We start from the raw sequence: 10,990 nt of genomic DNA on the forward strand, positions 1-10,990 counted from the left end.
CCAACACGACCCCCCAGAGCCAACCCTGTATTGCACAAAAATGCAAGCTGACCATTCACGTGGCTGTGGCTACCTCTGCTCTGTCCTCAGGCACGCTACGTGCAGGCGAAGCTGAGCGTGCACGACCGCTCCCTGAAGGTGGCCACGGTCATCGAGAGCCTGGAGATGGAGATGGAGCTGCTGTGTCTCACTGGTGTGGAGGATCAGCTGCAGGCGGATGTCAGGCCCACTCTGGAGACCCTGAGAAATGCTGGCATTAAGGTTTGCCTAATTTAATATTACCCCTGACAGGAACATTTAGGCTCTCAGGAGTCTACTGTCCTGCAGACAGAAAATGACGGTTTGGGGCCCTGTCAATTAAATGTTCTAGCAAGTGCCCTTTAGGAGCAGGAACAGTGAGGCTGGCTGATGCATTTGAGCACGACTTTGGGTACAGAACACGCGGGAAATGTTAAAAGTTAACTGAACACGTGAGAGCGTGTCATCTTCTGTGCTTTTCTTCCCCCAGCCTGTTCTGGCTCCTTCCGCCGAGAAACTGGGTGCATGTGCAGGAGGGGAGCTGGAGGCGACTTTGGGGGTTGCATGAAACAACAGGGCTGTTGTGGGGTTTAGTGAGTGACATTGGTGGTAGGGTGATGGTTGGACCAGATGGTCCTGAAGGTCTCTTCCAACCTTTATCACTCTGGCACACGGTGGAGCTGGGGTGAAGCGCTCGGCTGTGGAGGTCAATGCTTTGCAGCAGCCACTAGAGGGTGCCTGAGCCAAGAGAATGAGAGGCTGGAAACCCTTCCATTTTTTTGGGCTCCTGCATCTGAGACGCAGGCACTTATGGCCCCAGCTGTGCTTGGCAGCGAAGGATTCCTGCTCAGTTTTCCTCTCTGAGAACTTGTCATTCAGATTCTGGACTTGCAAAAGGGAAAAAATAAAAAGACTAAACATTCAGATTTGGGCAATAAAGTAGGTAAAACGTTCTGCCTGTGGCTTCTCTGCTTTAAATATAAAAGTGAGCAAAATATTGAGCTGTGCTGTAAATCCAAAAGGAGGGAGGGCTGTGTGTTGAAATTTAGATAGGAGTCGGGATTCCAGGCTTAGGACAGTGTTCCAGAAGTGGTTTCTGTTTGGAGCCATCCCTTTAAACAACAGGATCTCAAGCTACAAAGTGAGATGAGCAGGATAAAACAGTCAGTCAGCAGTGCTGTGGCTTTATCTGATATAGATCTGGCCAGTAACTCCGGATCAGTTCAATTTTGTCTTCTCACCTTGGCTGCAGTGGGCGTTGTGGTGCAGCGTGGGTCATGCAGGGCTCTGCTTCTGCCCGCTTGTCATGGCAGTATGTTCGTTAGGGTATGGCATGCAAAAAGCAAATCAGAACCGAAGGCAGTCTTGTAATTCATTACAGGGACCATCTTGTTAAGATCAAATCATTTTCCAACCTCAGATTATTAAATAAATGAGTCCCTGTGCATTTTTAAAAAAGTTTAGTTAAATATTCTTAGGCGTTGTCTTGAAAGAATAAAAACGCTGAAACACTGGGGGGGGGGGGGAATAGAGGGAAAAAAAAAAAGAAAAGAAAAAATATATATTTACAGTATTGAGGGAATTCCCTGCCAGATTATAATATATTATTGCTGCTGAATATTGCTGCTGACATTGTTTTCAAATGCCCCCCCACCAGCAGAAAATAAAAAGAGCAGTGTGTGTGTATATATATTTAAAAAAAAAGAAAAGAGACTAACACAAAACCAACTCAGTCTGTTCCAGACGCACACATCAGCAGTGAGCTAACCCCAGTTGCATCATCCACATTTGAGGCAGGGCCATGAGGGATATTTCTGCAGCGAGGCCTGCTTATTTCAGCGTACAAGAAATAGCTGGGGTGGGACACATTAACACACGCATACACATTCTTTAGCTTGCATTTTGTGGGTTTTATCAGCAGAATCTTGAAATATTGCAGGTGGAAAAATGCTATTCAGCTTGTAACCTCTTTTGCAATTCAGCCTCTTTAAAAGCTTTGCTTTTTTTTCATCTGTGAGAATTTTCTTGTACATATTAAAATAGGGCTTTTTTAGAGAAATAATTTGTATATATATTTCCTAACAGTCCTTTTCCATGCCTGAACTGGTAGGTGGTAATTTTAGATGTCTTACAGACGTGGCTGTTAAGTTTTGTGTTTAATATGTTACATACTTGGATTTTAGGTGTGGATGCTGACAGGGGATAAGCTAGAGACAGCCACGTGTACAGCGAAGAACGCTCATTTGGTGACGCGGACGCAGGACATCCATATATTCAGACTAGTGAGTAATACCCGTGTACACCTCTCAAGACCTGTTCAGGTCACCAAATTCCAGGACAGGAGGGGTGCTGAGATCAGAGCTCTGTTCCTGCAGAAGACACAGACTATTTATGTTTTTTTTGACCCAGCTTTCTATCCCCTTGAGGTTTTGTTTATCAGTGTGCTGCCTGCCCATATTGCTTTTGCTCCCTTTGAGACTTGTTTGTTTGTTTTCACCCCAACAAAGCAAACTCTTCCTCCCTGCCCTGTTTTTCTCCAGGTGACTAACCGTGGAGAAGCCCATCTCGAGCTGAATGCCTTCCGCCGGAAACATGACTGCGCACTTGTTATTTCTGGCGACTCGCTGGAGGTAGGCTGCGAGCTCGCCGGGCTCCTCAGGAGCAGCCCCAACACCCTGTGGCTGACTTCTGATTTGTAAAGAAACATAGCACAAATGTAGTGATTGATGCTTATGATCTCTGTAAATTAGGTGTGTCTGAAATACTATGAGTATGAGTTCATGGAGCTGGCTTGCCAGTGCCCTGCTGTTGTCTGCTGCAGATGTGCTCCAACGCAGAAAGCCCAGATCGTGCGTTTGCTTCAGGAAAGGACTGGCAAGCTCACCTGTGCCGTAGGTAAGGGACTTGAGAGAAACTTGAAAAACGGTTTTGCCTCCCTTTTGGTCTGCTCAACCTCTTGTTCATACATCAGGCAGAGTCTAAGATTTTGTGTCTGTGGGGACATCTGTGGCTGGTATGAAAAGACTGAAACGTGTTTAAGCATGTGAACTGTTGCTTTTCTTTAAAAGCCTGACTTATGTCAGCTTCAGGCTGCAAGCAGCCAGAGGTTGAAGTCAGAAAAGTGTGTTTTGGCTATGCAGCTGTGCAATAAGAAATCTGTTATACCTGTTTCAGAAGCAGCGACCGCTCTAGTTAGGGTTGAGTGGCCGTGTAGGATGGAGTCTTTTTTTTTTTTGTGTGAACAGTCCTGTGTCATCCTGTAACATCTGGAAATGCTGAGCTAAGGAACAGGTTCTTTGTTTTTTTTCTGGGGGGAGGATGATTGGTAAAATCAAGTTTTGCATATGGAAACTCATAAATATTTGGGGTGGTACCTTTGCAGAACAGAGTTTGAACTTTGTCAGATACAGTGCTATTGTTAATGGGAGCTTTATTTAATCATTGTATGTAAAATGGTACACCTACCAGTCAGAGTAACTGATCAGTGTCCTTGAATTCATACAGGTCTATTAGAAAAAAAAAAAACCACAACAAAAACAAACAAAAAACACACACAAACAAACCACTTCTTTAATAATAATTCAAATTCCCAATTTCTGTTTAAATTCCTGCTTTTGTTAATAGGGTTCAGTGTTTCTTCTAGTGTTACAGCCTGGCCCAGATGCCTTTGGTTAGGTTGCAAGTTGCATCTGTTGCTTAACTACCAATGTCATTCATCTGTGCTGTGACCTGCAGGTGATGGAGGGAATGATGTTAGCATGATTCAAGAGGCTGACTGTGGTGTCGGAGTTGAAGGAAAGGTGAGATTCTCATGCTCAATAAAACTTCCTATGGCAATTCAGAAACTAGTTAGCAAGTATCTCTTAAGTAAATCCTCAGAAATTTGTGCAGGAAAGTGAGAAGCTTCCACAAGAATAATCATCCAACCAAAAATGAAGTGACAAATAGTTTAGTAGAGTTGAAGTTTCTAATTCGATTCTTGGGAGGTTCCTTGAACTTGAACCACCATGGTTAATTTGGGGTTTTTAATCATGTGTTTGTGCTCCAAATGCTGGAGTTATGATTGCTCTTAGAATTAAAAATGGGTTATATTTTATCTGTAGAGTGTGTATTGTTTTAGAAAGCAAACTTCAGAATTCTAGTTCCTGCATGTGGAGTTGTTTTGAGCGAAAGGACTGAATTTAATAGGGGTGGAAAGACTCTGCTTGCAGTATGCCAAAACATGAAAATTGAGTGAACTGTTGAGACTGAAAATTTGTGTTCAAAACTGACCTGGTATAAAATGAGTGTCAGGTTAACATACATGTTGTGAATCACAGTCCAGAGGGTTGCTTAGAATCAGAGGCCAGGGTTCAGATGGGAATTCTTTTCATATTTTTGCTCTTTAAGTACAGGCTGTGGTGGAAGGCAGAAATGCTGAGGTAATACTCTTACCCACCTAATGTATTGCAATTTTTCCGGGAAATTCTGTTGTGATAACTAATAAATAATATATATATATATATATTTCCAATAATAAAATGATCTCCCTATAATTTTGCTTACTATTGTACACAGGAAGGCAAACAAGCATCACTTGCAGCAGATTTCTCTATCACTCAGTTTAAACATCTGGGTCGTTTGCTGATGGTGCATGGACGGAACAGCTACAAGCGGTCAGCAGCTCTCAGTCAGTTTGTAATCCACAGGAGCTTGTGCATCAGTACAATGCAGGTCAGTGGGCTGTCGTGTGGGCTTTTCCGTTGAAGTGGTGGATAAAAAAATCAAAAAGCAAAGGTTCTGCTTTTCAGATTGCATGCAGCTATTTCTTCTGAAAAATTTCTTGGGTTGGAACTTCAGACTGTTACTTTGTTATGAAAACACACGAGGTCTTGGTATTGGGTGAAGATCAGTAAGTTTTCCAAAACTGGACAGACAGTATTCTGCCTTAGGAAACACTGCTGTGATACAGTATGGCATTGCTTTTTTTTTTTTTAGTAATGCCATGAAATACTGAAAATCTGAAGGAGAATAATATTCTGCTGAGTAAGTGCACTTACTTCCAGGTGTGTTTTAGGTAAGGACTTCAAATAGTGGGACTGTAGTTAAGCATCTGGCTGAGGACCTGGCTCAGAACCTGATGAGGTTCCCGAAAGCTTGGTCTGATGTGGTGCAGAGTGTTCCCAGGAGGCTGCTGAAGCACATATTAACCTTCCCAAGTGCTCAGCAGCTTGCTAACAGCAATGTGGAGGCAGTCTGTTCCAGTTCGTTCCAAAGAGAACCTTAGAAACAGATTTAGTAGTCCCAAAATTTATGTTGTTCGTGTGTGCAGAGCCCCAGTGTAACAAAAATGCAATTGCCAGTTGACAGGGAGAGCTGAAAGAGATTTTAAGAGTTCGTAATCCATATTCTGTTCTTAGCTGTGGTGACTTGAGTGAAAGTTGCAGTTAAGGATGGAGGTTCTCTTTGGGACTTGTATTTCCACGCTGTAGAGTATAATTGCATTCCTTAAAAATACTAAAGCTTTTTAGTAAAGCACTTGATATTTTTCAGAAGGCTCATTCTTCCTTTCCACCTTTTTTAGAATAAATGTGTTGAAGAGGGATAACTGGAGACAAAAGGCTCAAACTTAAGAGGATGGTCTAGCTTTCCCTGCAGCATAGACAACCTAAGAGGCATCCCAAGCTAAAAACAAGATCAGAAAACAAACCCATGATTTCTGTAACTGACAAAAATTATTTTTACATTGTGCAGGCATAATCTAGGGAACGAGGCATAAATAAGTATGCACCTGTCCTTCACAACATCTGGATGACTTTGATCAAAAGAGTGGGCTTTGAAGGAAACTCTTTATGCTCTTTTCTGTGGAATTATATTACAGAAAATTTTCCAAGTCTAGTTCTTCAGTGTTTGCTCTTAAACATAGTTTTCATCCAAGGTTTGCGTAGGAATAAAAGGGTTGATATTACATTCTTTTTAGTTTCGGGAATTTGGAGAACCCACTGAAAGTACTTTCCAGTTTGAACAGGATATATTTTTAAGCTGTTACATTAACTGCATTATTTAATGCCTGAAAAGTTTCTATTTTCTTTTCTAGGCTGTTTTCTCATCCGTATTTTACTTTGCTTCAGTTCCTCTCTACCAAGGCTTTCTCATCATTGGGTAAGAGCTCACTTTTTTTATTAATAGTGTGGAAAACATATGCGTAATGATAGATTTGGGCTAATTAACATGCAAGGCATGCACATCTCTGCTCTGCATATTTCACAACACTGCTTCAGAAGGCAGGTGTGATCTGTGTCCCTCTGTGCTGAACAAAGCCACTGAGGCAGTGCAATCACGTCTAGAAGCCTTTCCAGAAGGAGAATGTGTCAAATTCAGAATATCAGAAGGTTACAGCAGTCCATCTTCCAGGAGGAGCTCCTTCAATCCTGGTAAAAGTAGAGAGACAGTCATGGTGCTCTGGTGGCTGTGCAGCAATGAGAGCCAGTGCCCAGCTCCTGACAGTTTCATTTTAAGGGGACAACACAAAGTCTTTAATGGGAGGAATCAGCTGATACAGTAAACTGAGAGATACCAGTAAAATATACTGGTATTGCACTTACAATCCCACGACTCTATAAGCTATCCATTATGTGATTAAAAAACAAACAGCAAATTCATCTCCACTCCCTTCTGGTGCAAACAGGACTCAGCCCGAACTGTGGAGTGGAATTTAGGGTGGGGACAGGTCTGTCCTTGGCTCCATTAATAAACCTATAACACCAGTTGCAGTGCTTGAAACAGTCATCTAGCTATGAATGTTTCTAATCAAAAGCTATTCAGGAAGCAAATCCTGCAGGTTTTTCCTACATGCAAAACTCTAGTGTGTTCCATTTGCAAGTTTTTATAATACAGACATTATTTAGTACTTTGAGTTTACAGTACTGTACTTTCTTTCTGAAGGTTAGCATTTTTGTTTGCTCATCTAGATCTTAGATAATTTTTGGTCTTTAACCTTCTTCACAGGTACTCCACAATTTACACAATGTTTCCAGTGTTTTCCCTAGTCCTGGACAAGGATGTTAAATCTGAAGTTGCAATGTTGTACCCAGAACTCTACAAAGATCTTCTTAAGGTGTGGGAGACTCTTGTTTGTCCGTTCTGGTTTCAGACAAAATCCCTGTTTTGATTAGAAACTCTCTAAATGTTTTAAATCAAATGTATTTTCAGTAGATACAGAACTCATCATTGGACATATATATTTTCAAGCAAAATTGTTTTAAAGGCAAATTTGAATTAATGGATATAACCAGATTTCCGTGCAGTTTGCTATTGAATGCTGCATAAAATACAACTTATTAAAAATGGCTGGGAAGTAATAGTTGCATTCTGCAGGAAATTCAAAGTATTTAATATTACTGATCTGTTCCAAAATAAAGGGAGAAGAAAAATTGTCAGGGAATTTGCACTCTCCGGAAGCCAGAAAAGGGGTTGGGGGTCACAGGGGTAAGGGATCTATTAATTTCATGAGGGAAGGAGGTTATCACATAGTTTCTTGAATGGAAATTTGCCTTAAGGATCATCTAAGGGGATCATCTAAAAGTTTGGTTGCTGTGCCTTTTGTTGTTGCTTGAGCATGAAAGACAGAGTTCCTTCTCCTTAGACAAAGGAAACTTTATTTGATATTTACCATAGAAATATTGGGAAGGTAAATCTTGTCTTTGGTTCCCTTTTTTTCTTTTCTGGAAAATTTTTTGAATAACTGAGTGTGTGGACTGGGAACATCTTTCTTAATTGAAGGAAAGGATGGACTGAGTCTTCAACAGATCCTTTCCCTCAAGGATTTCTGTTAAACAGATACTCTCAGAAGCAAAGCCTGTTTTTCCAACAGTCTGAATAAGTCTCCATCTGGTTTCACTTGTATGTTGTCTCTGATGTCATAAACCACTAATTCTCCAACCATCCTTAGGCCTGGTCTAAACATAGGTTTTTTTGTACTGGTATAGCGGTGTTGGCTGAAGAAGCTTTTTTTTTTTTAAACCTATCTGCCTTCAATATGATGTGATTTGTGTGTTTATAGAAATATAATATTAATATATACATATATTTGTGTATACACACATCTTATATTTCACAGTACAGTGACTAAACTCATGAGAGACATCTTTGCATTGAATTAATTGTGTGTGCAGTAAGGAAGAGGTACTGTGCAAGCAGTGAGCTTCCACAGTCCCAGGCGTCCTCTGCACATCATGAAAAATGAGAATAAAGAGACAGTACCTCAGGGTTGGTTGGTTTGGTTTGGTTTCTTTCCAAATCACCTTCAAATTCCCTTTTATTAATTGGTGGGTTGACCTGTAAGTGAATGTTCATAAAATAAAACCCTAACAGAGCTTTGTCTTTCTTTTCATTCTCCCTTTTAGGGACGACCGTTGTCATACAAAACATTTTTGATATGGGTCTTAATAAGCATCTATCAAGGTAAGAAATCAGCTTCTGCTTATGCCTTTACAAGTTTTGATGAGTACAGAATATCTAATTGTTTATGCTGTGAGAAGCTAAGGAAGTGAATTTAGCAATGGATCCTTAGGTTATTGAATCAATATTTTTTGTTTGTTTCAGAAAATTTGGGTAGTATTCCCAAAGCAAAAAACAATTTAAAGCTAAATACTGGCAGCAACTGATCAACAATGTCATAGTGGTATGATGTCGAAGTTCAAAGCATTGTGCCCTTTTCCATCGGGACAACCCTTTGTGATTTTGTGAAAGTTCCTTTTGGTGCTGTAATTGTTCCATCTGTATAGTACAGCCAAACTACTGTAAGAGAGTTTTCTCTAAAACTCTACTATAAGAGACTCTTCCTTTGTTTTGAAAAAGGTTTCCAAATGTATGGGTTATGCTGGTTAGTCAGTATGCAAAACAGAATCTGTGGATTAGTGTATTTTATCCTAACCCTGTTTATTAGTAGTGGCAATAGTTCTGGTTACTTCATAGCCATTTGTAATTAAGGATTAGAGTAGAGCTCAAGGTCTTGATCATATCACATACACTCTACTTAGCCTGCTAAGAGAGTTGAGCAAATGCCTTAATTACAATGCATCCATTTTACAAAAGTGGATGTGGTGATTGGGGTATATGACTCTAAGAAGTCCTTTTCTTTCAATTTGTCTTTTTTTTTTTTTTTAAATTAAGTAACTTCAAACTCCAATACTTTAACTGTTAATCAGGGAATCATGGAAAATGTGTACATAATGCTGAGCTATAAAGCTAAAAATGGTAACATGATCCTGTGACAAAATTTCTTGTTTTCCAAAACTCCTTTATCAACAACAGTCAGCATAAATGTGCCAAAATAAGCAGCTAGTTCTTACTGATTTAAATGATGTTACCATCCTCTGTAGGGAGTGAAGCCAAGAATACAAAAGCTCTCTTAGCATTATCTTCTGAAATCTAATACAGTAGAACCCTTTGACAGGGCTAACGGTCTTCTGTTGCTGTATAAATATGATGGCAAAGCCAAGGCATTTATAGAAAACTCACAAGTGGTGGAAAGCTACAGCCAGAGGGTGATGCATTGAGGGAAAGATTTATCCTTGAGCTAAGACCACTATCTCGTTACAATATTTGGTTAAAGTGACTTCACTTCTGATGTGCTAAATAACTAAAAAACATCAGGCCAAACAATTGGACTAGTTGCTAGCAGAGATGAGCCTAACCAAAAACTTGAGCAGCCCTAAATTTTGGAAAGTTCACAGCTGGATTTGAACTCTGTGGCTCGAGCTCTAGTCACTTGCAGGTTTTCCCTTCCGAAACTAGCCTAGTGTGATGGATGTTGGTGCAGATTACTCATGCTGCTAACATGAGTTATTTATGCAGGTGGCTGTGCAGGGTGTTTTGAGCATTCCCTGGCTTATAGCTAGAATAGAAGCACACAACAATACATCATTAATGGTGTGCTTTAATGTGTCCTTCTTTTAGGGGAAAGTGTCAAGGGGAGAGAACTTGGCCAAAAGTGCAAAAAAAAAGTGCAAAAGAGAAGCTAACTTGTATCAACTGAGCTTCACACCACCTTACTTCCATCTGGGCACTGAGGCAATGCAGTGGGGTTTAGAAGTATTTGATATCTTTAAGCTTCTGAGTAGTGACCAGCTGCTTTTCTGGAAGGGTAGAGTTTCGTGATGCTAGAAGTCACCAGCTGCCAAAATAGTGTGCGTTAATTTCCTATTTCCATGTGTCTAAGAGTATGATAGACTATCGTAAAAGTCTGGGCACCTCTGCAGTAACTTTTCCTTATCTTATCAGTTGTCTCCTAAATAGTAACTGAGTCATTGTCATTACATTTAACAGGTTTCATGACTATGTTTCAGCCTTTCCAAGACCTGGCAGTGGGTTTTAGAGCTTCAACTGGTGTTTAAAAAATATCCAAATTGTTCTACTCTTTTGCAGGTAGCATCATTATGTACGGAGCACTTCTCCTCTTTGAATCTGAATTTGTCCACATTGTCGCCATTTCCTTCACATCTTTGATTCTCACCGAGTTGCTGATGGTAGCATTGACAATCCAGACGTGGCACTGGCTCATGATAGTGGCTGAGCTGCTTAGTCTCTCCTGCTACATAGCTTCCCTGGTCTTCTTACATGAGTTTATTGGTAAGGTTAAATGCCTTTTTTCACCAAGCAGTTGCTTCATGACCTGGATAGTAACAGGACTGTAAGGACATGAACTCAATTTAAAGGCTGTTGAGGAAGTTAACATGGTTATAATGACAGTGGTTCTGACCAGAACAAGCTCTCTTTGATTTTTAAGGGTATTTTATGGTTCCTTCTCATAGCAAAACACTAGAGGAGAAAAAGGTAAGGTAGTCAGTAAGCTTTGTGCGGCTCAGTGAATCTCATCCTTGCTTTCAGAGCTCCACTGTGTATCACCTTCATGTGCAGTAGTGGTCTTTTATTTCCATGTGGGAACTGAACTTGAAACTAAAAATGTTATCCTCTCTTGTTGGTTTGAAAG

The 10,990-nt window shown here is 40.5% G+C and overlaps 1 protein-coding gene across 1 annotated transcript in view; it reads left to right on the forward strand.

Moving 5' to 3' along the window:
• The window catches only part of ATP9A (ATPase phospholipid transporting 9A (putative)), a 61,270-nt gene that overhangs the window by 44,803 nt on the left and 5,477 nt on the right, over positions 1 to 10,990 (forward strand). The window contains exons 18-27 of the mRNA XM_080558060.1: positions 91 to 261; positions 2,202 to 2,300; positions 2,559 to 2,648; positions 2,769 to 2,913; positions 3,754 to 3,818; positions 4,576 to 4,731; positions 6,095 to 6,159; positions 7,006 to 7,114; positions 8,403 to 8,460; positions 10,426 to 10,629. Coding sequence (XP_080414186.1) covers positions 91 to 261; positions 2,202 to 2,300; positions 2,559 to 2,648; positions 2,769 to 2,913; positions 3,754 to 3,818; positions 4,576 to 4,731; positions 6,095 to 6,159; positions 7,006 to 7,114; positions 8,403 to 8,460; positions 10,426 to 10,629 — 1,162 coding nt within the window. The remainder of the gene's footprint in view (positions 1 to 90; positions 262 to 2,201; positions 2,301 to 2,558; positions 2,649 to 2,768; positions 2,914 to 3,753; positions 3,819 to 4,575; positions 4,732 to 6,094; positions 6,160 to 7,005; positions 7,115 to 8,402; positions 8,461 to 10,425; positions 10,630 to 10,990) is intronic.

Source organism: Anser brachyrhynchus, assembly GCF_964034855.1.
Source record: "Anser brachyrhynchus genome assembly, chromosome: 16".
Taxonomy (NCBI): Eukaryota; Metazoa; Chordata; class Aves; order Anseriformes; family Anatidae; genus Anser; species Anser brachyrhynchus.